At 43.4% G+C, this 27,683-nt stretch overlaps 1 protein-coding gene and 1 long non-coding RNA gene across 5 annotated transcripts; one reads left to right on the forward strand and one right to left on the reverse strand.

Moving 5' to 3' along the window:
* Window positions 1-26,077, reverse strand: ECI2 (enoyl-CoA delta isomerase 2). 4 transcript variants are annotated; one of them, XM_027727923.2, is made up of 12 exons: window positions 25,965-26,042; window positions 17,973-18,028; window positions 17,284-17,473; window positions 12,741-12,877; window positions 11,351-11,449; window positions 9,504-9,695; window positions 8,608-8,677; window positions 6,640-6,742; window positions 4,972-5,092; window positions 2,315-2,404; window positions 1,351-1,494; window positions 1-549 (listed from the first exon to the last, which is right to left on the reverse strand). In XM_027727923.2, the coding sequence occupies exons 2-12, from the start codon at window positions 17,988-17,990 to the stop codon at window positions 394-396; spliced, it is 1,320 nt and encodes a 439-aa protein (XP_027583724.1). In that variant the 5' UTR covers window positions 17,991-18,028; window positions 25,965-26,042; the 3' UTR covers window positions 1-393. The 4 variants fall into 4 exon arrangements, with proteins under 4 accessions (XP_027583724.1, XP_027583727.1, XP_027583726.1 ...); XM_027727926.2 differs by lacking the exons at window positions 17,284-17,473; window positions 17,973-18,028 and having other exon boundaries at window positions 25,965-25,982; XM_027727925.2 differs by lacking the exons at window positions 17,973-18,028; window positions 25,965-26,042 and having other exon boundaries at window positions 12,741-12,903; window positions 17,284-17,370.
* On the forward strand, window positions 23,374-25,344 carry LOC113991501. Its single transcript, XR_003541927.2, has 3 exons — window positions 23,374-23,617; window positions 23,918-23,976; window positions 24,072-25,344. It is a non-coding gene; the product is annotated as an uncharacterized LOC113991501 (long non-coding RNA).
* Window positions 26,078-27,683: the final 1,606 nt, after the last annotated feature.

Raw genomic sequence — 27,683 nt, forward strand, 5'->3', positions numbered from 1 at the left:
GTAATTAAATACTTCTATTTATTTTTTCATTAATATAGTATTTCTTTCCCCATACATAAATAAAAAGAATCAGTAATAATTATTGAAGAGCTATCAAAATAGGGTACTATTGAATTTGTCGCTTCTTTTGGAAGACAATCTGCTTTAGTATTGTTCCAAAACATCACTGATGCCTACAGAACAATGAACCTTTTCTCCCCCAGCCTGAATTTCCATAACAGATCCAAGGCACATAACAGTGTATTAATTTTATGAACCCATTTTAACCCAGTACTGAGAACAGAAATATACCACATCAAAAGGTATTAAGAATTATTATTTGAAGAGAAAGTTCATTAATGATAAGGGCAGATTAGGCTATTGCCAGATGGTGCAGATTCTACTAGGTAAAGATTAGAGTTTTGATTTCTTCTGAAAGAAGCTGACAATAGCATTTACACACTCATCAGACAACCACCTCTCCGTCAGGACTTCACACTCTTTACTGTTGACTGCATGGAGCTTCTCCTTTTCCATACTTCGTAACAGTTGCTTTGACACTGCCAAGGACTGGAGGAGGAAAAGAGGAACATTAGGAAGTTAAGTATTCTATACTTTTTCTATACTTTATTTTAAAGTTTCATAAAAATAACACAAAACCCACACTGGAATCCTAATCCAGTTGTATTAATATTGCACCTCTTAGCTTTTAGTCAACCTTTTCACTGGAAGTATTTATTGCATTTAATTACTAAAAGTGCTAATAAGGTGGAGGAGGCTTATGGAAAGCAAAACAGCAGCCCACTAAGTGCTCATAATCACAGTAGATGCCATAAGAAGTGTCAAATGAACCCACATTATCAGCAGCTGGCACAGGTGTCTCCTCTTGTCCAATGTAACCTAATACCATTGTGACTTAAGTAGTTTTGCAAAACCTAAGCTAGCAGGATGACTGAATTCAGCAAAAACTAAAGTCACCTAGTGTCGTCTTGAGTGCGCAGGGCACACACAGTACAGTTAATGTTGTAGACCCAGTGGTAAGGTTCTTAAAAATAAACTATTGTCAAAATAAAAACCTAAGAGAAGGCATCCAAGGCAGTCATAGAGAGACTGCACAGATGGATTAATTAATTAGTTTTGAAGGATTTTCAGCCACTGAATCTCTGTGTACAGTACACTGTCTTAGATGCAGACAGAGTAGAAGAGAGGTATTTGTTTCCCAGCAGCACAGGGACAGATCTGTGCTTGAAGGAAAATATATAGAGCCTCATTATTTCAGTTAAGGATGGAATGAAACCAAGTGGTTTCATTTGGTAGGAGAATTGGGAATGCTACAGGCTTACAAGGTGGAGAAAAATGTAAAATACTGACATTTTTGGGGAGGCTTGCATAAGCTTCTAATCTTGCCCAAACTTCCTTCTGAAAACTGTTGTCAGGGAAGACTTCAGTCACAAGTCCCTGGGCACAGGCTTCTGCTGCAGTCAGCTTTTTATTGAAAAGCAACATCTCACTTGCCTATGTGAAGAAAAGTAGAAAGTGTGATTCAACAAGACACAAAACTTGAGTAATCTGACAGGAACTCTACACACTTCCATGACACATTTATTTTACTCTCTTGCTCGTTAATATCTGCCCTCTGAAAAGAACACAGAATCACACAATGGATGATGTTGGAAGGAACCTCCAGATACTGTCTACTTCAAAGCCCCTGCTCAAGCAGGGTACTTAGTCCCATCATTCAGGCCATAATGAAGAGATTAAGTAAGTATTACACCCAGTATCAACCCCTGGGCTATGCCACTGGTGACTGGCCTACAGTTCCTAATGTTCACTAAGAGTGTACATGTCTTTCTGAGCAGAGCTCCAAGGATGTAATCTGAAATTACCTCACCATAAATGTGTTTGTTCACTTTTGCAGTGACTCCAAGATTTCTAGAACATGTACTGGCAGGCTATGTCTCACAGAACATACTACTCTTGATACTTGGATGTATATAAGCACTCGCTCTGCTCCTTACAGATTTAAACCCTGGTCAACAAAAATACACTGTATTAATGCATGCATTATCAGATAAGTATTTAAAATTATACAGATTTTTTCTGTGGGATATCAAAAGAAGCAGTTTTCTCTCTGTTCTGAGAAAAGATAATTTAGATTCTGCCATCTCTCTTGTCTTTTTTCCATTTTTTTTTAATTACTCTTATTTAGTTTCCTTATTTCTAGAGTAGACAGAGAAAATAAGAGTATGGACAGAAGACCACATCTGCTCTTATAGTCAGAAGATACCAACACACAAAGGTCAGATGATCCCACAGACAGTGCAGATATTCTTACCTTGGCTAAGCCCATGATTTTTGGGAACAGGTAAGAGGAACATCCTTCTGGGCTCTGTCCAAGTTGACTAAATGGGCTGTGAAACGTAGCCTGGGGAAAAAAAAAAAAAAAGAACAAAATAAAGCAAACCTTACAATAGAGCACAGAATTAAAGTACTAGGATTTAGATTTCATTTTAAAGCTTCTACTGTGACAGAGTTAATCAAAGCCACACTTGAACTGTTACCATGATAGGCTTTAAATGTCATCTGCTAACACTGCTTCATGCTCTCAATGCAGGCAAGAGTTGGCTTTGTCTGTATAATTCAATTTCCTTATCATAACAACCCCAGTGATGAAGTTACATTATCTGAATACAGCACTTAGAGAATCTAATTGTACATGCAAAATCTTTACAGAAAGGATGCTCATACATATCTGCCCTAAGTCATTAAATACATATTTCAAATAACTTAAAAGGTAAAAAGTATTTTTGCCTTTCTGAAGGCACACTAAGTTTATTCTGCTCCTGAAGAATTCAAGTCACTGAATCTTCTTTCCTCTAATTTTATGAAAATCTAAAAAGATCCTGTGCCAGAAATGCATTATGGGGTCACACAAAATAATACCATTTGTGGCAAGTTAGAACTGAACAGCAGAATTTTATGTTTCGACAACTCGCATCAACTTTAGGCAAGAAAGACAAAATGCTTGCCTTTATTTCCATTTAAAAATACGAACTGATCACAAAGAGAGCAAAAGTTGCCAATGGAGCTTTCACTGAAACAGGTTTTGAATCCTCTTCATGAATCTTCATTGAAAAAGAATCCCTTGTTATACTACAGAAGGCCACATGGTAAGACAGATCAACAGACTTCCTAGCAAGAAAGTGACATTTATAACATTGTACAAAAAGACTAGACAACATCTGTCAGGATGCAGGCTGGTATTAGACATGCTTAAGCAACAGGAGATGAAATATTCTGGGGGACAAACTGGTGTCCCGTGCACTGGAGCAAAATCCAGTGCAGAAGGCAACATTAACTGATCTGTTGTCAGACTGGGCTGTGCAGTGTCCCAAAGGTGGCTGGTAATGATCTCCTCTGGGAATACCTGGCTGAGAATAAAACCAGATCCTGAACATAGCAAAGCTGGCCATTTGTGGAGTGGGTAGTCAATGCTTAAGGCACTCCAATGAAACTCCTGGAGAGTGTGAAATTAAGTAGTAATTTGGATGAAAATGACCTTATTGCATGGGAGTTCACAATCCTGGAAAGGGAAGAACAGAGAACAATCACCTTGGAGAAACATTTGATAAACTTGAGGTTAATTGGAAAATTTCCATGAAGGATAACCTAAATGAAAGGTTAGGTTAGACCCTACAGAAATACTCCAAGAACTATTACCAAGGGCACAAGCAAAAGCTGAACCAGTGCAGATAGGAAGGTACTAATTCAAGTATGAATTTCAAGCCATTCAAGAAAGAAGGATAATATTAACAGGACAAAACATTTAATGCTTATTTGGATTAAACTTCAATTAAATCTATACTAACTTACAGCTGTAAGGAGATATTATGCTGAGGGGAGGTGATTAGAATTCCAAATAGTCTTAATAAAATTGAGAGGTGTAAGTCAGAAGACACTATTTAGTACAGATAAGTTAAAGTTTGTCAGGAATAACTTAGTATATAGTATATGTTATACAATTGTTTCACTAGCAACTTTACAGTTGTTATATCAAGTGTTATATCAGATCACAAGTACATAAATCAAATAACAATGTGGGATGTCAAAGCAGAAATACAGTCTGCAGAATATGGAGAAATTCTTCTGCTTCACTTTGCATGAGTAAGATGAGCTGGAGTGATGTGTCCAGCTTGTACCACCGTGCTTAAAGAGACACAGAACAACTGGAAGGAGTCCAGAGGAATGTGACTGCAGGCCACATGAGGAAAAGCTGAACAAACTGCAGCTGTTTAGCTCAAAAAAAGAAAAGATAGAGTGAAGATAAACCTGAGCTATATCTAATAGCCTAAGTATGCTGATGGCTAAGCATATTTACAGCTGTTGTAAGGGAGGATGAAAACAGTCTGTTCTTTAAACTGAGGAAAAAGAAACAATAGGTTCACCCTGTAGCAAAAACAGACTAGATGGGAGGGGCAAAAGAGGGAGAATCCAACAATTCTCTAGTAAAAAAAGAGATCTGGGGACCAGAATAGACTGAACAAACCACACATTATACAAGCATATGTCAGGAGTGCATCGGCCAAGAGTGATCCTGTAATGGATCACTTCAGCCAGCTACTGAACTTCCATTCCATAATAAACTTTTGCTCCCCCTCCCACATCTGAGAGCAACCTTACAAGCATCATTTCACATCATGATAGAAGAGAGGCTCTTAGAAAAGAGCCTTTAAACTGGAGACAGTAACTTGATAACCATAATCACAGCAGGGAAATTCCATGCATATTAACCAGTTGGTTAATTCCATGCATATTAACCAGTTGGTGCACCCCTGTGATGGTAATTAATATAGGCATTTCTTGATGTGACATAAAATGCATTTAGACTTTTTTAAAGTGTTCTTTTCTCCCAAGATTACCCCAAATCAAATAGTATTTGCTAGAGAAAGAGGCTTAAAGACTGTCTTGGGATCAGCTATGCAATGTACTTACCCTGTCAGAAGCATAGACAATGTCACACAACCCAAGGACTGTTACACAAATTCCAATAGCTGGGCCATTTACCACTGCAATCAGTGGTTTAGGAAAATCAATAAAATGACCCACAAAATCTCTAGAAATAAGGGAAAAGAGAAAATGTAAGATGCAAGAGACATCTCAAGTGGTTTTCATCCAATATAAACAACTTTCAAAACACGTGATTAGATACTGCATAACAAAATCCATGAGCTAGATAGAAACTACATAGCATATGTTTTTGACCCTTTCAGAAATGAATTCTGACAAAATAAGAACTATCTGAAACACCTGCATTTCCTTACCAACTAAGAATCAAACATGTACATATCAGCAGAGCTTTCCTAGTTCCTGCAATCAAGTTATGAAAGTGTTTTCCTCTTCAGCTACAGTTACTGAATGCAGTTCACTAACAAGAACACTCTTTTGCCTATACATCCATCCCAACTCCACCCCTGGGATAGCCATTCCCTTCACAGACTGTTCTGCAGCAAAGCCCCAAGAGGAACCAAAATTGCGATGTTACCACAACACAGAATTCCCTGCTGCTCTTTTGCACAGGTTTGAGAAAGAACCTTTTGTTTCAAAATAAAACACTTCCCAAAAGCAAACAGTGTTGTAAGAACTCCAGTTCCCTGACATCTCTGTGCATCAGCTGTAATGAAGCACTATGTTTGTGTAATAGTAACAGCACAGCAAACACAAGCTTCTCACAAGAGCAAGATCAAAGACCATAAAGCACACATGAGGCTCTACATTGTGCTGAACACCCTATAAAGCACTGCAGACTGGAACACTTGCCAGGTACCACTGAGTAACAGCTTCAAAACAGGTTTACACTGCATCGTTATCACTTCGAGGGGTAAGTGTGATCCACAGACAGCTTGTCTAAGTAAAAGCTGAGTACTTTACTTGCAGTTCATCTTTAAAATATAAATAAAAAGCATTGGGTTTCTGTGTATTTTAGCTTTTCTATCAAATTCAAGTGCCTGAGGGAACAATCAAACTTGCAAGCATCTCCCAAATGCAATCATCACATACAGAAGTAAAAGAGAAGACAAAATCTGCTCAAGTAGGGAAAAAAGAAACATGCTGTTTGTCCCCAAAACCTCTGTGTCAGATGATACCCTGATCAACTTGGCCTTAGAAAATAAATTAGTTAAACAGATAAATTCACTTCAAGATGGAGCCAAGATCTCAGAATTACTGGGTAATTTTGAACAAGTTCATTCCAACTGGTCTCTATTCAAAAGAAGTCCGTCATTGAAGGAATTTGACATGTCCTGCTAGTGTGGACACTGTTAGATATCAAAAAACCCACAATTTCTTTCATATAAATTTAAAACAATGATGTTGTCATTATATCTGCATGTACTTTGGGGACCGAAAAATGAAATGAAGTCTTCAGCATCACTGTACTTAAAAAGACTTCTAATATTAATCTCATTTATTTCATACAATTAATACTTGTTCCTCCCACATTATCTTTCTGTTTATGCACATGGTGAGCTCTTGGACACAGTCATCTGAATAGATGAACAGTAGCATAACTGGGTCCCTGCAGTTGTGTTTTCTAAAAAAGCCTGCAAATTATATTTAACCCATTACAGTAACTTATACATATATGAAACCAAGATGTTCTACTTGAGTAATACTGCTCCATCTTTTGCCGCCTTCTCCATTTCACCAGGCTGGATATTAGCAAAATTATTCAGGTCATTTCCACTACTATAGTAGTCTCCATTTCCTGCAGAGAACACATATGAGTAAATGCACCAGTGGTTTCTGAGTAAGTAAGAGAAGAGAAGCTTTCATTTATTAGATTTACAAAAGAAATTTCATACTAAGTGTCTAACATTATTAAGCAATTGGAGGGATTTTCTCAAAGTATACACACTATCTTAAAGGACATCTGTGGTATAAAAAGGAGTTTTGACTGACAATTTGCTGAAAAAAAATTCTTTGGCTATAAAAAGCCAAAGAATATTAACTGCGAAATATTTGAGGCAGAAAATTAATTTTTTTCTCTAACAGCATCCAATGGAAAAATATTTTGTTTCTTTCCCTGCATACTTCCTCGGGGTTTTTTTTCTGTCATTTCGCAATCATTCTAACAGTTAGATGTGAGAATCTTTTTCTTTTGAACAGGACAACGGAAATGTAAGTTGATGCATCTCCCTTAATCCATCTTCAAACTGATGAAGGAATCAAAAGTAGATAGAATAACCTACTTCATACGAGGTAGAAGTTTCACATTTTTTGTGATCAATTTAGGAAAAGGTGATCAATTTGTGATCAATTTAGGATAAGACTGGCAATACTGCATTGAAATCATTGTACTGGAAGATGGATTCTTCAGCAAGAAACATATAACCTGTTAGCGAATGTATAAGTCAGTTTGAGGTGCCACCAAAAAAGCATGGAGCATTTTAAAGCTAGACTGCATGACTTAATTGTCTAAATCATCCCATATTTCATGAGGACATTCACAGGATGGGACCTTTCATGCGTTGGCACATCCATCACTTTACACTGCAGTGCTCTTATTCACTATGTAAAATGCAATAGAAAGGTTTGTGCAGAGGTGTTTGCTATTTACTCAGACATTCCAGTTGTGCGAACTACCCTTTTTATTTTGTAAGGGCTGTGGTGCCCACTCATTGCTACTGAAAGGAAACCCAGGAGCCTGGGAATGGGAACCAGCTGCTGGTAAAGCAGACAGTGGAGACAAATATGCATGCAATTACCTCAGAGTAAGCAGGTTTAAGACCAAATTCACCTTGAATTCACACTACTTAGCTGCCAGCCAAAGCTCAAGTTTTGGCTAATTTCCTAAAAAGACATACATATGTGCAATGAGGATGGGCCACACAGGCAGTGCCTGCCCTCAGTCCTTCTGTCACTGCTGACTGTCCTCGCCACCACGCTGTTCAGTCAGCATAAGAAACAGACCAAAAGAGTCCTCTAGAGAACCAAAAGGATGTGTCCCCAGAGTAGCTAGACTTCATGCTAGGCAGCATGAGTTTGGGCTGCCCTTTCAGTACTAATGCTGCAGTCATCCAGCTGCATACATCTGGTGACAGGGATGTACACAGCTCGGCCAGGTTGCAGCTTCCCTGGCCAATCCTTTCCTGTGGCAACCATAGAAAAAAAAAAGAGAATGAATGTAAAATACCATTTTTTCTGATGATCGTTGGTAAATATGCAGTGCAAACTTTCTACTGGCTCTGCCAGTACAGGATTTCAGATGCTTGTTTTAAGTGTGTTCCAAATGTATCACAGAGGTAGAGAAAATTGACTAAACTCATACCAATGAACTCCAAAAGCAGTAACAAAGATGCTGTGGAACAAATATATCAGCTACTCAAAAGTAATAAAGCCCTTAGGAGTATTCCATGTCCATATTCTCATCTGAGAAACACGTTTTGATGTAACAGCAAGCTTGCTAAAGAATTCAAAATGCCACCTTGAAGTAATTTTGCCAAGGCACTTTGGAAAATCTTTGATCTATAACAGAAGAAAGAATTTCCTCACTTACACAGTTCAGTCTTAGCCTAAATACATGTAGATAGTTCATGTCAATACTATACTTTGGTATAATACAAAACGTACCAGTAATAACTGCTATGGTGGAATCATTTTTTCCAGCTTCTTCAAGTGCTTTGATAATTTCTCTGTACATCTGCATAAAAGGAAAATCAACAAAGTACAAATGTGATGCTACAAAAGAACACAAAAATGAGACTGACACTGACAACAAGGAACTCAAGAGACAGATTAACTATGATCCTTTAAAGTACTGAAAAATTTTGCATGCACAGAAAGTTAAGTATTACTTGTGAGGTACTTCTGACCATAAAGACATGCACTTGCAATACTGAAAAATTCCAATGCAAATTTAAAGGACAATATAAGGTCCTTTGTTAAACAAACGCTGACTGGAAGTTAATTTTAAAACTTGAGAAGTAGTTTAAGTGGGCAAAATAACATACTAAAAATTTAGCAGCAGTAGGGCAAAGACCCTAGTTCTGGTATCTTTGCAGTTGTTAAACAGCATGATCATTATGCTTCCAACATGATGGACTTAGTCATGAAGGTAACTGTGGGAAGTGGAAGATTACCTACACATGCATGTAATGGTGCAGAGCCAAACGCTGCACAAACGCTTCATTACACGGATTACAGTCAAATCTTGCACGCACAAAACAGGCCAGCCTTCCTGCAGTTTGCCATTTTAGTTTAGTGCAGACCATAATCCTATATTAAGTTTGAATGAAATCAAGAGACACAAAAAAGCCTAATCTGTAAAATTTTAGCTGAATGATTTCATTTTGTACTGGATATTTATTCCTTAGGTTGTCACTGAAGTCAGGATACCAGCCCCTAACAAAATTCAGACCACCATGTTTCAGTCAGTTCTTCTTAACCTGTAGTGAGGATTCTTTAAAATTTCAATAGTTTACCCAGGAAAGAAAAAATCATTAGTCCTCCCAAGTTAATTTCTTTACCTGATGGTTGATGGCATTTTTCCTATCAGGTCGGTTAAACATTATCTTTGTGATATTGTTTTTGGTAGTAACTATTAATGTTTCATAGCCATCATGCCTGCCCTCCTCCGGAGAAGCATCTTTCTTCTGGCTAGCAGATTCTGCAGAGAGCAGACTTGAGACAAGTTCAGCATATTTCTGCCTGGCATTATCCTGTAATAAAAGGAAAGGAAAAAAAAAGAAAAAAAAGGAAATAAAGAAAAAAATATTAAAAGAATAGGAAAAAACCCATACACAATATTATGAAAGGCTAAAATGTAAATCAGTTATAGTACTAATAAAATGAGTACCTGGAGGGAAATGAGGGGGAAGGGGACTGTGCTTCAAGACAAAAGAAAATAAAAATCTCAATTATAAAGCATTCTAATTAGGGGGGTGACAAGGGGAACATGTTGTATTTAAACACTGCACAACAAGCTTAAAGTCATCTGAAAAGCAGCAGTGATAGATCTACAAAAGTAGAAGTGCATAAATGCTGGGATGATGAGATTTATTTTGTTGGTGAAGTACTCCCATCCACATCTAGGATGACCTTTGTCATATTCCTAGCATTTTCACATTTCCATGGATCTTCTGTTTCTTCTTTCCAGTGAAACACTTCTCCAACAAAGCTTTTATTTTAGAATATGTTGGTCTGAAAATCAGAGTGCTAAAATAGGTCTTATGGCATTTTAAAATTGCTTGAAGACACTAGTTTTCATTTAGCACTAGCATGACACACAGAAGCCTAAAGAATCCTGTCTCCTTATCTCTACATTAAACAGTGATTTAAAAGAATTTTAAGTTCTTGGTTGTTACAACCTATTTTCTTGAAAGCATAATATACTTCGAAAAATTTTATAATCCATAATCTGTAGCACATGAAATTGTCTATCCACTCTCCACTCTAACATCAAGACCAGATTCTTTTCCTTAAGTGTTTCTTCACTACTCCTAAAAGCAGGGCCATCAAAAAAACCCACAAAAATATTAAAATACATCCCAAAAACCCCAAAGCAGGACAAGAACGTACTATGTTCATGAAATTATGCAAGCATGTTTTTTTTTAAAACAAACCAAAAAAAAATGCAAAAAACCCCCTCTGTATTAAGGAATACCTTTGACCTCAACAACTACTGCTGAACAGCAGGCCTAATGTAGGCCTGTAACGCAGCTGATTTGAAAAGCTTGTTTCCTTCATTAAAGAATAACTGAAGAAACCTTGGTAGCTATATGTGATGTCAGACTTACTACAGTCTGCATGAAAAAGGAATGCTTATGTGTATCTGCATCTTTATTTTTCCTGCTTGCTTCACTTGACTTCTCTAAAGGTTATGAAAGGTATTAAAGAGGTCAAGATATACTGAGAAAAAAAGAATGAAGAGAGGCTCTCTATACACCACTTTTTTCTAGTCTTTTAGTCAACAGCATAAGAGACTGATTTTTTTAAAATGACAAAGTTATTCATATGCTGGATTCAGAGATTTGGGTTTTGTTGTAACAGCTGAGAAGCTCAATCCATCTTTCTCAAAGAGAACAGCAGAATAGATCATAATGTGAAAAAAAGTATTTTCATTGGAAATCACGATCTATGTAAGATCTCTTACATTGATACAAGCTGGCAGTAATAAAGTAGAATTAGGCTTACACACTAAACAAAAATCTCCAAACACTGAAGCAGTGAAATGATTGAGGAATACAGTGCAAAAACATTTTGATGGCTGAAGCAAAGTTGCTCAACTAGCATGTAATAAACATCAGCCATTCACTTACAGATCAGGTACTTCAAGGTAGAGTAATCTACAAAGTGAAACTATAGATACTGTCACCTGAGACAAGTTGCCAAGAGAATTCCATGCATCCCACTTGGCTTTCTTGACAAAGTCCAGCATACCTGGTTTTGGAGCATTGCAGGGACCTTCAGTAGCCTGAAAAGAGAGCAAAACAAACTTACTTAAACCCATGATTAAAGTTCAAATGCCTTGGTAGAAAAGACAATAACTATTCAGAATATTTATCTGACCTGGATACAGAATTTAACTCTGAGACAGGAGAAATACCTAGTAGTTGGACAATATTCAGATAGTTCACATACCATGAACTTTTCAGTGTCTGCTATTTTCTGACACCTGGTGCTGGGCTTTCACAAGTAGCCACCCAGTATGAGACACTGGTTTCCAAAACACTTAAGCTCTCCTACCTCAAAAACTGCAGAAGTTTTATACTTAGAAAGAAAATTACAGCCTCATAAGCTGTGCGAACAAAGAAACCATTGCATAGGATCTATTAAGTTGGATCTTACTTCAAAGTTGGCTCTACTGTGAGCAAGGGTGTTTGACCAATTGAACTGCAAGAGTTCTGAGCTATCCTGAAGTATTCTGTGATCAGTTTTCCTGAGGAAAAGTACACTATCGGAGAGAAATATTTCAAGTGGGAGGCAGGAAAGAAAGAAAGAATACATTTATGAGCTCACTATTAGTAGTTAGTAAAGCTACCTGGAACCATCACCTGTCTTTAAGATTTTATTTAAATAAGCTATCAATTGCCTTCTTCAATATAACAAGCCACAGCCTGTAGTGACCCTGCAGCCAACCTTAATCCACAAATACCTCCCCAAATACCAGTACAAACCCCACTAAGGACCTGCAGCTATTTTTACAAAGGTCTCCCTCCATGCTGTAATAAAGGATAACCTTCACTCAAAGTGTGGTGGAACGATTCCTTGAATTTAAAACAAAACCAAAAAAAACCAAACAAAACCTACAATGACCATACTAAAAAAAAGAGAGAAGAAACCATCAGAAATCAACCTTCAAATGTCAGCACCATTATATTATAAGCACTGCTAACTGTAGATACAACAAATTTAAGAGGAAGCATACAGTATACTCTTTTTTTCTTAGGCATAAGCCATTTTCCAAAGCTGAATCTATATTATTATATGGAAGGCATCACACAATGGATGTAATTTGGCTCTATGTCTTTGAATACAGGTTTCTATTGAAAGCATGATTTATAAGAAAAAACAGGTTTGGCTTCCCTCAGAATTTAGGCAGAGTTTAAGGGGCTGGCATTTCAAGAACAGAATTCAAGCACTTGAAATGAAGAGCTTGTTAAGACAGAATACATTTGAACAGTCCCTAAATCAAGTAAATATTTTACAGGTCCATCCCCTCAGGTTATAAATGCTCCTTACAAAATGATATAAATCAAGCCTACCTGTTTAAACAGAGCATAGAGTTTCAACTTAGTTTCGTTCCCAGGATCCTTTTTCAAAAGCTTCAATTGCTCCTGAGCCTTTTCAAAGTCCTTCTGGCTGACTTGCATGGTGGCTGCAGTCATGTGCAGGTGAACCGCTGGAATGCAAACAGCTAGTGTTCGTCTGTGAGTAAGTGGGGAAAAAATCCCATTACTTGTTTTTTTGTGTAAGACTAGGGGAGAAACAAATATGCTGCTTTTTAAGACATTTAAAATATACATAAAACATACATATCACACTAATCAAAACATCAACAAGCAAAATACTAAAAATTACAAGAAAGTTGCTTTAGAAGCCTGCTTTCACTGCATATATAATTAACCTTTGGAAATTATCACTTTTTATTAATTATTTAAATTTCATCCCCCTGTACTTGGCACCTTCAAGAATGTGTTCAGTTTTGGGCCCCTCAGTAGAAGACAGACACTGAGGTGCTGGAGCATGTCCAGAGAAGTGCAAGAGAGCTGTGTCTGGAGCACAAGTCTGATGAGGACTGGCGGAGGGAGCTAGAGGTTTTTAGCCTGGAGAAAAGGAGACTTGGGGGAGACCTACCTTTCTACAACTACCTAAAAGGAGATTGTAGCCAGCTGGCAGTTGGTGTCTTCTCCCAAGAAACAACTGACAGGACAAGAGGAACAGCTTCAAGTTACACCAGGGGAGGTTTAGACGGGTAAAGAAATTTTCCTAATATCCAAATGAGTGGTCAGGCATTGCTGCCCAGGAAAGTGGTTGAGTCACCATCCCTGGAGGTATTTAAAAGATGTGTTTATGTGGCATCTGGGGACATGGTTTAGTGGTGGACTCAGCAGTGCTGGGTTAACAGTTGGACTCGTTATCCTAAACGCCCTTCCAACCTAAATGATTCTACGATTAACAGCTTTATATGCCTATGAATAGACATATTGACAGTATGCAGCCTGTCTGTTCTTTGTGATCTTTTCAAGTGTGTGTGCTTCTATCTAGAAACACTTCAATTTGAAAGCCTGGTTCTCCAATCAGGGCAGCATAAGTAAAGACTAATTTCAAACTGTACTTTGGAAAAGGACTGGCTGTAAAACAGCCTATAGACACTTAAGAAAAAAAAGGTGGTCAAAACATTCTGGGAGAACAACCTTCCATCAGAACAAGGTAATTCCGTCAAAATCTCCCCCAAAACCACCAAACCCCACTCCAAAGGACCAAACCTAACCCAACTCTATAATGCTTTGTAAAAGCAGGTTTACTTCAACAGTTAGGAATCAAAAGCCAAGAAGTCTAATAACTTTGGCTTATTTCAAGAGGGCAAAAGCACATCATCACAGCCTTCTTTGGTTAAATTGCAATATACATCAAGCATTTTTACTATTTTTTAAAATGTTCTCAGTTTTTGTATCAACATTCCTCCATTTTAGTTAAAAATGAAGAAAAAGAGCCCAGCTTTTCCAATCCTAACTCACTGATACAGCTGTTGTCTTAGAGCATCATATATAATAGATTTCGTAACCAGTCATGTTTGAAAAATCAATGATTACTTCAAATGAAGATTGATAGAATGCTTAATCTATTTATTGTTAATATTTCAGTTACAGAACCATCATTTAAAAATCATACCTAACATGAAAACTCTCCCTTTTTATACACACCTAACGAGAATTTAAGAAATTCTACTGCCTACTCATAAATATCCTCGTTGCTCTTATTTTGTAAAGAAAATTTATTATGAGTTGCAAGCCTAAAAGTTGCAGGCAGACAGTGCGAAGAATGCCAACTATGTGCCATCATTTTTATTCCTCTTTCATTTTATGGAGATAGCTTGTCTAGGTGTCTTGTAAAAATGCTTGTAAGATCTATTGGGTCTTTGTCCTATTACAGCTCGTCTGTATTAATAAAATCTAGAGTTCCTGGTATTTCGGAGATACCAAGTTTGAATGGCAGACATGGAAAGAATGTTTTCTGTTATTCAGAGAAATTCTTTCAAAGTGAAAGAATTCCAAAATCTGCTTCAAAATCTTATGCCTGTGAAAAGAAACCTATCCGAACAATACAAAGTGGAATAGGCTATCAAAAATGGCTGCAGGAACAGAAAGTCCTTTTACTTCAATGATCAGTAGGCCTTTATTAAGATAGCAGTGTACCCAGACAAACCAGGATTAAACATCTGCCAGTTTAATTAACATTCAAACTGATGTGTTTGGAAGACTGTGTCAGAGTTTAACAAGTTCATCCCTTAACCAGCTTGGATGCTATCTAGCCAGCTTGGAGACTTCACTTCCAGGATCGATAAAAGACCTTCAACAGGAAGAAGTGTACCTAAACAGATACAGATACAAGGTTTTTAATACTGTATTTCTCTGATTGGTCTGTCCTGGAAGCCCAGAACATGACACTTACTTTCAGATCCTATTCCCAAACATGTTTTTGAAGTCACATTTACGGGAAGAAGAAAATGAGAGTGTGGGAAGGGCAGGGGTTTGTTTTGGTTTTGCTTTGTTTTCCTCCAATTTTACTATTCATTCTTGGAATTACTTGAATGCTGCTGTCCCCAAGATGATCTGTGAATTTAGTACAAATTTTCCTGTCAATCTAGGCAGTGACTAAAGTGGATTCAGTGTTTAAAAATGGATCTATAGGCTTACACCATGTTTGACAATGTGGTCTTCACTCCAGCCTGGCTGTGGTCAATATTATAAAAAGACTTTAAGACTCTCCTTTATATACAATTTGATAATGACCAAAAATTAACAAAAGCTGAGGATGAGCAGTTGAGGAGAGGGGAACAAAGCAGCTGGTCTGAAGGTATGTACACACATATATTTATGGTTAAAGGTTTTCTTGCATTTAGCAGGTCACAAGTTCTCTTCCTTATTAAGGATGCAAAGTGGACAAGTCAGAAGAGGACGAAAAAACAATTCAGTGAATAAAAAAAATCGGGCTGAGGAAAAGTGAAATGATCTTTCAGAAAGTCCAGATTCAGAGTGACTTTCCTTTGCTGTTCGGTTTTTACTTAGTTTAAAAATGTTAAGGCTAAGCTAATGCTATTATTTCTCTATTAAATTAACAAAGGATGAAAACACAAAAGAAAGATTAAGTTATTTCACATTTTATTCACCTTGGGCAGGACTTCATTCTTCAGAGGCATACACAAATAGCAGGAACAGAGCTCCTTCACCCCAATTAGATCATAGAGCAAGGAGGAGAGGACTTGACACCTCTCAGCAGACACAACAGCATTGCCATCTCTGGGACTACACAGTGACGCCATGCCAGAATCCCCAAGACAGAGGAGAGGCTGCTGTAGTACACTATGGGAATGACTTGCTCCCTCCATTTGCTGCTCCCCTGTTGTGACACTGAATCCTTCTTAGTCACTCACCGAGCAAATCCATGTCCCATTTTAGTGGCCATACAAGACTTTGCCAAAACCACACAAGGCAGGCAGAGAGCCTGGAACCTGACCTACAAGCCACCAGTGTCAAACTTGCACTTGTTTTAATCTAAGCAAAAAAAGAAGCCTAGGAAAGGCAATCAAAATTACCCCTTCTCATCTACTCACTGCAACAAAGCTAAATAATTTCCTTCACAAAGTGTCTTAATTCAACAAGACAAATATGTTTGCTAAGGAGGGTGGGATAGGAAAAAAACAGGCTCTTCCTCTAAGTTATTACAACTTCGAAATTAAGAGGCTTCAGGCGAAAAGGTGTGGAAAAGAAAATAACAGCTCTTTGCTGAAAAAAAAAAATATATATATATACACACATACATATATATATATATATGTAACAAAACAGAACTATACCGTGACCGAAACTTTCACTGAACACAATTAAGCATTTTTTGCCTTTCGGCGCAGGTATAACCACAACCAGCACGGGGCGCCCGCGGGCTGCTCCTGCTTGCTGCGGAAAACCAGGGCTGCCCACACAGCGCACAGGGAGCTGCTCCAGGCAAACAGGGCTCCCCACGCAGCTCACAGGGAGCTGCTCCAGGCAGGCCGACTCCGACAGCGCTCATCCCAGACACTCCACGCCGGGCCGGATCCCCTTCACTTCAGCTATGGGGGCGGCAGCTGGCAAGGGATGGGGGTGCCGGCCCGTCCGGCGAAGAGCGGGGAGACCCAAAAGCCCCACGAGGCAATGGCAGCCTCCGTGACAGCAGAGGTGGTGTGGGACGGCCCTCGCCCCCCTTCCCTCCCGGGGTGACCACCGCAAGGATTCTCTCACAGTTCTCTGGAGCGGGGAGAGGGGCGGGGACACACGAACAAGAGCTCCTCTGCTACAGCGGGCATGGGGCTTCCCTTAAGCGATTTAGCCAGTGTGCCGAAGTTATTTAGCTTTTCGATAGGACAATCATTAAGGCCCGAGCTAGGAAAACAATGAAGCCTGATGTTTATCTTACCCTAGCAGAGACGAGGCTCTCTGTGGAAAATTCACCAAAAAGTATGAAACTATAACACAAACCTTCCTCTTTACTGCCCTGCACCCTGTATGGGCAATTAGCTGCCACTGCCCCGCTGCTACAAATTACCTTTGCTGTAGCGACACCCATAGAAGAGTGGTGAGGGCCCGGCAACCTCACCCAGCTGGGTAAAAAGCCAGCTCCCACGAGAGAGCGAGAAGCAAGAGGAGTCACAACTTGGCAGAGCAGTGACAGTCCATGACAAATGCCTGCGCACTCCTGCAAGATCATTCACTGGGTAGTTCGCCTGTTGTACACTCTGAAAAAAGAAATAAGTCCTGGTCATCGCTACCTGAACCTGAAACATCCAGGCTGACAACCATTTCATATTTATTTCCTTACTTCAGACATCTCTTTGTTGCCATTTAATCGTTCAGGATATCTTGGAAGCCCACCATTCATCCTGCTCACTCTAGCTCTTCACATAAATGTCTCTTATCCCAAGAAACATTCAAACATAAGACTCCTAATTTTCAGATTTTAAAAGTCAGTTACACTGAAAGTAGTTTTTCACTGTTTAGGTGATTAACAAAAAGACTGCAAAGCCTGTTAAAGACAGGTCTCTAATTACTACATAGTTCTGTCACTTGCATAAAGACTTCATAGAGTTAAAAATGTCAACATTTTGTAAAATATTGACTGCTCACTTCCTAACTTTTAAAGCAACATAGCAGTTTTCTCAAGACTAAACAGAAGCCAGAAGATCTCTTTGCACACAAAACATCAGACACACTTAGCAAAAGAAAGGATGGATATACCTGAAATCCATCTTCCATTTACTTAACACAGGTTTTCTTTAAAACATTAGTAGAGCCTGGGGAAATAAAGCACACACAAAAGCAGTTAAAAATTCTATTAGGGTTAAAAGCAGTGGGTGGTGCTAGAAACGTGGTTTTAAAACTCCTGACGGAAATGGAAAATGCTCATTTTACATTATTTTAAGTAGCTTTAGAGAGATAAGGAAGAAAAAGAATGGGAAGTGTTGTCAGACAGAAGCAAGCAGTACATGAACTGTCACTCGGTGACTCCTGGAGCACCTTTTGTCCATTATGTGTAATACTTCAGATAACATATATAACAGCTCTTCTGTGACATGATCGCTATCTCAAGGTGCTCTCATCTTTTGCGTTGCTCTTTTCATACATTCCTCATGCAGAACAGTGATGGGCACAGTAACCATCCCTTGCCATTTCACACACAGAAATGGTATTACAAGATCATAAAGTGGCAATCCTTCTGCTCACGTTCCTTCCGATTTAGAAGAAAATTAAACAAAATACTGGTTTGCTGCTGCTATTGTAGAAAGAGTTGCATGAGTTGGTTTATGTTGTTTTGTTGTACTTTTTTTTTTAGTTACAATACAAAGCAATCAACTACAAACCCCACATGCCGTTGGCACAGCTGCGGTGTCAGCCACAGTGTCCAGCAGGACAGTGACGCAACAAGACAGGAGCGCAGAGCTGGCAAGGATATTCCGAGCATAGCCCAAGGCTTTCCCCGTTGCCCTGTGGATCTTCTGACCACATCCTAAGACTTTCCCTGTTGCTCTGTAGTGCTGAGTTATTTTCCCAAAGCTTCCCACTTCCCCCTTTCCTATTCCTAGTCATTTTCTAGCAGGATGGAGAAGAGACCCCCCAGCAAGCCCAGGGTGGCCTGAGTGGAGGAGAGTGCTGCCCAGGAAAGCAGCTCTCCAGAAGAACCCCATGAGGTGGCCTGGATGGAGGATGGGGGTCCCCAGGAAAGCAGATCTCCAGCAGAACTCTACCAGGTGATCCTGGTGAAACCACCACAGATGCAGACAGGTGTGAAACACTCCTCCCTCAAGAACTGACAAGGAGCTGCAGAACATCTTGCAGGTCTGGCCTGTGCAAAGAGTGGGAGTCCCAGGGTGTTCCTCACTCTGTGGGGGTGAGCCAAAGCTTGGCCCAGGGCCTTTGTTCTGGGCCCACAAGGGACCCCAGAGGCAAGGAGCCCCGCTACAGGCTTTGCTCAAGGTCAGAGAAAGCCTTGAGGGACAGTGCAAGTCCCACCCAGGAGCAGAGCTGCACTGCTGCTGCTGGAGTGAGTATCTGCTCCTGGGGCTCACCAGCAGCTTCTCTTTGCTCAAGTGCTGCTGGACTTTACAAGGTATGAGAGAACTGAGGTGCAGGTTGCAGCCACCGAGAGGATTTGCACACTGAGCAAATGGATGGATAGCTATTCCGAATGGCAGGTAAGGCCTAGGAACCCTCTAGCCATGCTGTGCCCCTCTCCCTGTCACTCTCCCTAGCAGGGCTGCTGCCCAGATGACTGCTCCAGGAGGCAGGGCCACAGGGCCCTGCAAAGCTTGGACTCACCAGGGATACAGCCCTGAGCACACTCTTGGGTATGAGGCTTTGGCACCAGCTGCCCCCCATCAGCCCTGCTGCTCTTCTTCCTCCCTCACGTAGGACCACCTTAAAAAAGACGACTCCACTGTGATGACATCAAGATCTCATTCCTCAGACAGCTGCTGGGACATATTCTCCTTTTGCAATCCTCAGAAATGAGACCTATAGCAAAGAAGGCTATTCATCACCTCAGTGAATTCATCCGTAAGCAAAAAATTAAGGGACATTGTGGTGGCCTTCATCCTTCTGCACACAGACATCACCTCACAGCTCTGCTTCTCTGCTTGACCACCTTTGCCCCTCTGGCTGCTTCCTGTACCATCCCAGCTCTCTTTCACTGTAGAAGCCAAGTGCTCTCCTCATGTCTTGGATCTGTTCTCTGCTGCTCTTCTTCCCTGCTCCTTTCACCATCTTCAATCCTGGCAGTTTGTGGACCCCAATCTAACACCCGCCACAATCTCCTGTCCTGCCATCTCACAAGCAGATCTCAGGCTGTTTTGGAAAGCCCGATGGCAAAGCTACTCTGTCTTACTGACTTCCATGTCTGTCCCACTCTATAGGCAGGACAAGGCTAAGGGGTAAACGCTGTGCACACCATGCAGAAGGTGAAATCAGCTCCTTGCTGACGACTTCTAAAAAGTATCATACCAAGATAATAAGCTCCCCCCTTGCTGAGACTCTTGTCCATGCCTTCAGCAGAGCACTTATGTGAGCAAAGGGACCCAGATTAAGTAGGACTGACATGGCCTCACTGTCCCTGATGAGAGGGTTCCTGCTGTCCCCAAGCAGGGACTATCTGAGGGCAGCACTCTGGTGCCCCAAGCAGCAGCTCCAGCTCTCCTGCCCACCAGTGAGCCCTGGTCCTCTGCAGGGCCAGCACCCCATGACCATGAGCCCAGCCCTCCTCCCTCAGCCTGAGGACCCTCTGCTCTCATCCTCCCCCACACAGTGACTGTGGGCACTGCTGATGGCACTGCTGGGCACCTCTGGCCCAGGCTGCTCTCAATGCCCAGCAAAGCAGCACCATTAGATAGCTTGTATGATATCTTTGCTCTCTTTCTTCCTGCCACAGCCCTTTGAAAGGTACCTCACATGCTCTGAGAGGACACACATCATCCTTGCAGCCATGGAGGAAATTAAAAAAACTGCACAGGCCACTGGAATACCACAAAACACTTTTTGTGGGTGGCCACATGTAACCCATGCCTCTTGCTAACAGATGTAAGTGGCCTGTGGCTGGATTGCCCTGCCCTTCAGCCCTTTAAGACCTTGTTCCTCCCTCCATCCCTCCCTTCCAAACCCAGGTGTCTCAGGCACCTGAAGGCACCTTAAGGCAGAAGAGAGGTATGGAAAGGGCAGCTGAGGCTGCGCTCCAGTGGCAGCACTATCCTCACTTGTGCCCCCTTCAGGTGCCAAAGATTATGAGCTTCATGCATGAAAGCCTGCAAAGCATCAAGGAAGGACCAAAGCAGCACTGCTTTGACTCTCTGCTTCTCCTGGTAGCCGAGTTTTTCCCCAGGAAGGTAGTCACAACACTGTCGAGCATCGCTCCACAAGGAGACAGGTACTGGCCCTGAAAACCCTGAGGGCTTGTTCGCTGTGGAGAGAGGGACCCTGAGACTCTTTGGCTCTCAGACCCAAGGAATGCTGCAGGACACCTTCAAGGAGCAGGGTTCTCCATCCCACCAGGCTTTCCAGCCCTGGTGGGTTGTCCGGGCCCGCAGCAGCCAAAGCTGGCTGAACCAGCCCAGAGCCACCATGCTGCTCCCAGCCCCATGGGGTACACCACCTCAGTCCCCCTCCTGCCTGCCCAGGCAGGGCCCCCAGGCACCCCAAGCCACGTGGGGCTGACCCAGGCCATGCTGTGGTCAAGGCAGCCCTGCTGACAGTGCTCTGCCTTGCAGTGGCCATGCAACCGTAGCACAGATCTTCTCTGAGCCCAAGATGACACGCAGGATATTATGAGCATTCTCTGTCTTGTTCTAGGTCAAGTGGTTGCCCAGTAGTTCCAGCTCTTCTTCTTCAGAAAGCAGCTCCATCTCTGACTTGGCTGTGAGTTACCAGAAAAGCACCTGATCCCCTGCCACGAGCCCTGCAGATTCTGCCAGTGTCTTACTACCGTGCTTGCTTCTATGGCCATTCCCCAGTGACAGTAGCACGCAGTTTCAGCTGGATGATTTGGATGATGATTTGGATGATGACTTCAACATCGATGAGGAGCTTCCAACACTCCCAGCCTCCCAGGTGCTCGAAGGCCTCCTCATGCTGTCATTGACACCTGACCTGGTGAGCAGGGTGGCATCAGGGACAGCCATGTTGGCATCCAGGGGGCTGGGGCTGGTGGTTTGGTGTGGGCTGGGAGTCAAGTGGTGGGGTGACTGCTCCAAACACCTTTGCTGCCATGTTGGGGCCTGGTGGCTGCTTGGGGAGCTTTCCAGGTATGAATCTCATCACAAAAAAGAAACTGTCTGTCATACAAGCAGGAAAAACGGAGCTCCTCATGCTAACATGATTGAGCTCCCATGGCTTGGCACTGAAGATCTCAAGGAAAACATCACGATGATCATTAAAAATGTGATACATCAAAACCTGAAGAATTAAAAGGCCAGCCCCACCAATGAGTATCTGGTGGAGAACCTCCCGCACTTCTTTGACATAGTAAGGCTGATGTGGGAGTGTGAGACCTGAGAAGGGCACTGGGCAATGACAGCTGCCCTGCAGCCCAGCCCTGTGAAGGGCACTCAGAGTAGGCTCTGCTCCCCTCGGCTCTTGTGGCTTCTGGGTCTTGCAGCCCAGTGCTGCTTCTCCCTGCTCTGGAATCTGACTGTGGGCATCTCCCTCAGCCAGGATCACAATCCCCCTTCACTGTGGGCAGGTGGCCACTGTTTCTGAAGCTCACCTTTCCTCCTTCCTGCCAGGAAAGCAGCGAGACCTGAGAGTTCTCAATCTGCCTCTCCAGAGACCACATGGGGTCAGCAGTGGTGAGGAATGAGAAGAGACTGAAGAACTGTATATGGAGTGCACTGGTCCCGCTGCTCTTTCGCACGAGCAGCCAGCCCTCCAGGGAGGCCAAGATACAGATTTCAAGGCTGAGCACTGTTACAGAGAGGGGTGGGCTGACCCTCCCTGGGGGGCCCAGGCAGCAGGGCAAGGGCTGCTGGCAGTGGGCAGCCCTTCCCCAGCACAACCTGTGGGAAAGGTCCCCACAGAACCAGCGTGAGCAGGGATGGAGAAGCCATTTCCAACACCTGCCCTATGGCTCCAGTAGGTCTTGTCAGCAGCCTGTGACCACCAAAGCCTGAACAGGCACATTCCCACAGGCTTTCCTGCTGTCCCTGATATGTGCCTTCTGGGCCACCTCGAGAGGCAGGGCTGCGAGCCTCAGTCACTGTCCTTTGGGGCTGTTCCCAAGAGACACCCAGATGCTTTGTCAAGGGCATGCCCCAGCTTCCTAAGGGCAGTACCACCCCAGGAACAAAGTCAAGAGGTCTCCTTTGCCAGCCATGGTGCCATCTCACAGCTTCTGTTGCTATGCAGGCCACCAAAGAAGGGCTCCTTGCTGCTGCAGAGCTCCTGAGGTGGAGGGAGCTCAAAGACGTGGTGCAGACACAGCAGACATGGAGGATTGGTGAGTGCTTGGTAAGGAAAAGCACCAGGGAGCAGGCTGGGTGAGGGTTGCCCCTCACCCAAAGCCCAGGGTGTGGGCTCTGCAGCTGGGCCTTACCTGTCCTGCTGCAGCCCAGAGCCTGGAGCTGCACTCCAGTTTATGTCCTCCAAGAACAGAGCCCCAGGGGCTCATCTCCAGGCCCCTCTCCCTTCCCTGCACCCAGTGGGAGAGAGGGCTCTCGGCAACAGTGAGTGCTGGCAGGAGGGACTGCTGCAGCCAACTGGGGGGCTCTGTGACATGCCCAAGTCCTTGTGCTCTCTCCAGCTAGGGAAGGACGGGAGTAGGGCTGAAGAGTGCCTGTGTCAGGGCCTGATGTACCTCGAGGATCCTGAGGCCACTCTGCAAGAGGTGGCCACTAGGTTCATTGGTGAGCCCCAGCCCCTGGGGTCCCTCTTTGGGCAACCTGGCCCCCGTCCCTGCTCCTGCACTGACAGGGAAGTGCAGCCCTGGGGCTGCCCGAGCCCCAGCTGCTGCATGCTGGGCCTTGGCCTCCCTCTGCCACCCCTGTCCACACAGGTGGGCTTGGTGGCCACCTTGCTCAGTTCTACCCCCATGAGCTACTGGTGCTTCCTGGGGTCATCCCTGCTGAGGGGGAGGAGAGCGGGGCCAGGGGCTGTGCTGCTGGGAGCACACTGGGGAACAGGGGCTGACAGAGTTTTGTGCCTAGGGGTGGCCACGCAGCACCTGAGGGACCAAAGCATGCCTATGTGGATGAGATCTGCAGCAGTGAGTGGGGAACATGGGCTGGAGGGGATGTCCGGGGGCCTCTGCAGACACAGGGGTTCATCTCAGCTCTGTTTCTTTTGGTGACAACCCTTCAGCCCTTGCAGGCAGACAGCAATGAAATCGTCTCTTGCCTGGTAACTCAGACCGTCTTGATCCTGAGGGCTTTAAATCTACAGCAAAAACCAAGATTCAATATATGTACACTGTTCTTCTGGCGTCTCTGAGCCAGCTGGAGGACGGCTGTGATTTAATAAATCTGAAACAATAGGCTCAAATCCATGGTGTCCTTCAGATGCGCAGCATCCTGAGCAGACTGCATCCTGTTTGGCCTGTACCACTGCCTGCAGGACAACTTCCCCTCAGCACACCACAGCCCCAGATTGGTTTGAGAAGTTGACCCCTTGCTGAGGCTTTTCCCAGGAGAAACCTCATTTGTCTCTCCTCAGGGCAGTCCCTCCACCACACAGCGAGGACAGGGCACAGAAAGAGTGGCCCCAGCTCTGCGTCCCTGTGAGTGTCCAGGCACTCAACAAGGCATTTGCTGTTGCTGCATCACCACCTCCCCTCACCGTAATGGTTTTGGAAGGGTTTCCAAGCAGCTTACTGTGGTATTATGGGGACCAGAGGGAAACCTCAGGGGCCCTAGAGAAACTGGAGGACAAACAGGGAGTCTTGGTCACCACCACCACATCAGAGGATGGGCCTCTGCCACCATGTTGCTGCTGACAGGGGCAGCTGTCCCAACCCACCGGTCAAGGGCATGATGTTCATTATAAATCCCTGTCAGGCTGAGCAAAGACACTGGACACGTGTTTGGGAACTTATTGTACAGTCCCCATAACTCTGGCAACCAGTCCACTGTTTAGACTGAAAAGGTGTTGGCCAACAAGCCCTTAAATTCTTACAGCACACTTCCACAAGAGTGATGGCTAACAAGCCCTTAATTTCATACAGTACACAGCAATAAGTTCGCAATTCCCAAAACAAACTCTTCAAAAGTGCTGGCACACAGGCTACTACATCACTACTCAAAGATGCTGGCTGACAAACCACAACACACTAGTATTCAGTCGTTCCCCCCAGAGAGGGAAAGCTTTTTACCACCTCAGTTGTAATATCTGGAACATGCAGAGCTTGGGTGCATATTAATGGGAAGTACTAGACCTGAATTGCAATTATTTTTTAAATCAGACTTGAAGATCACTTACAGAAAGTGTAATAGTTCAGTAAACTACTGTGAGATTAAAAAAAAATAAAAAAATCTCAGAGACTGGAAGATTTCTGTAACTGAATAAGCTTAGGAAAACAAGAAACGTTGCCCCTCATCCATGCCTTTATTGTTTTAACAGTGTGCCTAATAATAAAGTTTTGGACCTTGGTGTTTTGGGGTTTGTTTGTTTGGGTTTTTTTCTTTTTTTCTTAATAAGGTAAGCTTGAAAATATGTAAAAACACGTTAACATAATTTTCTTCATGAATTATTTTCGTGCTTGCCTATCTAATTTTTGACCATTTTCTAAAAATAATGTCCTTAGCATTGCTTAAATTGTAGTTGAAGGAAGGAATTGAGTTACAATTTTCCCCAGTGTTTAGGAACTGTAAATTTGGTCAGGAATGTGATTAACCAAGATCAGCCGGCAGCAAGAGCAGACATTCCTCTCCACAGGAGAAGGTTACGCGGAGTGTTACAGCTGGTTGGTACAGCTGGAGGTGTCCCCAGCTCAGGCAGAAAGCTATCTCCCCAGTTTTTAGGATGAAAGCGACGTCTGGCCCAGCGCACTAAGGCAGAGGTCATGCAGGGAACGTCAACCCGGCTGATCCAGCGGCACAGGCAGGGCAGCACCAGGTCTCCCCGCCGATCCCCGGCGGCGGGGAGACGGGGCTGTCCAGTCCCACGGTACGGACACCCCCGGCCCCAGCGCTGCCCGCCCCGGCCGCGCCACCCCCGCGAGGGGCTCCGCGGGGCACCCCTGGAGCCATCGGGACTCACCTTATCCCGCACGGCGACCGCCAGCACAGACTCGGGACGAAGGTCAGGGCCGGGAACGCCATAACCAGAGGGAAGGGAAGAAGAGGAGGAGGAGGAGGAGGAAACGGCAAACCCCGCCCTGCCGGAGCCGCCGCGCCATCTGCTGGGGCAGTGGTAGCCGCCCGCTCCTTCCTCGGGGATCACCGCCTCCACCACCACTGGGAGGGCGGGCTGCGGGCGGGGCTGCGACGGGAGCCGCCGAGGGAAGTGGCGAGACCGGGGCGCGGTGGGCGGCGAAGTCGCGGTCCGTCGGTACGAGCGGCTGGGCGCTGAGGTGTGTGGCAGCGCTCCGAAGCCATGCCCGAAATCGCAGAATCACAGAATCGCTGAAGTCGGAAAAGATCTCTGAGATCATCGAGTCCAACGTGTGACCGAACACCACCCTGTCAACTACACCATGGCAGTTAAGTGCCACGTCCAGTCGTTTCTTGAACACCTCCAGGGACGGTGACTCCACCACCTCCCTAGGCAGCCTCTTCCAATGTTTAACAGCCCTTTCCGTGAGGAGATTCCTCCTGATGTCCAAACTGGACCTCCCCTGGCGCACCTTCCGGTTATGTCCTCTCATCCTGTCACTGGGAGAAGAGACCGACGCCCACCTGGCTACACTCTTCTTTCAGGTAGTTGTAGAGAGGAATAAGGTCACCTCTGAGCCTCCTTTTCTCCGAGCTAAAAAATCCCAGCTCCTTGAGTACTGATAATAAATGATGGAGAGCGGCTTAGTAAGCTCTTCTGCCAGCTCCCTCAGCTCCAGCTTCCCTGGATGAATCCTATCCAGTCCCATAAACTTGTGAGTGTCCAAATGCGCTTCGGGAACTGCTTAGGACCCTAAACTCACTCACAGCAAGGGTAACAAAGACCTGGCCATTCAGCATGCTGCGTGTTCTGATCACTTTGTGGTCAGAAATAGAACTGGCTATGGTGCAAACTCGGTGGACAGCCAAGGTCGCCAGAATGGTCAATGGAAAATGAGTGGACATGGAACCAGAACACTTCCATGGGCAAAAATCATGGACTTGGCTCAGCTCACCCAAAAGTGCCTTGTAATGGTCATCACATCATTGCTCAGGGCCACTAATTGTATTAGCTTTCTATTTAGGTATCTCCTAAAATGTTTGCATTGTCATTTTTCCATACAAATCACATGATGGGCTGCTGGTCTTCCTGGTACCTGTATCTCAGTGAAGCTGGTGCTGTGTAAAGGCAGAATAAACACTGGTGTCTGCCCTGTCTAACTTAAAAGATACCACTATTTATTGCTAAGCTTTCCTTTCATCTTCAGCTCCTGAAGGTGTATTTAATTTTTCCTTGACAGTGTTACCTGCTCTGTGGAAGATGTTTCTGTGTTTAGGTAGGTGGTGTGAAGATCCTTACAATTGTGATACTCAGCTCTGTCAGTTTCCTTTCAAAATACATCCAATAAAATCAACTTTTAGTCCTTTCTTTGTTTTTTTTTTTCCCTCTCCCCAAAAGTAAATGCATTTAAGATTTTGTGTTCTACATCAAGGATAAATGTTTTGAAGCCACTAATGAACTGTGGGGTTGTTCTTCCTTAAATGTTTGATTACAGTTTTCCAAATTTGTATGTAAGTGTTAGAGACTCATAATCAGGACAGAATGTTTTTTTCCTCTCATACTGCAAAGCCCATGATGTGTGACCTGGGCCAAATCTGACATTGC

This window comes from Pipra filicauda, unplaced genomic scaffold (genome assembly GCF_003945595.2).
Source record: "Pipra filicauda isolate LSUMZ 115617 unplaced genomic scaffold, ASM394559v2 scaffold48_size3843733_pilon, whole genome shotgun sequence".
Taxonomy (NCBI): domain Eukaryota; kingdom Metazoa; phylum Chordata; class Aves; order Passeriformes; family Pipridae; genus Pipra; species Pipra filicauda.

Excerpts from the sequence above, each read along its gene's own strand:
- ECI2 (XM_027727923.2), bottom strand. Across the intron at positions 9,696-11,350 it reads CTCTTGGCAACTTGTCTCAG|GATAATGCCAGGCAGAAATA; the intron begins GTGACAGTATCT and ends CTTTTATTACAG. Across the intron at positions 2,405-4,971 it reads TTGTCTATGCTTCTGACAGG|GCTACGTTTCACAGCCCATT; the intron begins GTAAGTACATTG and ends TTTTTTCCCCAG.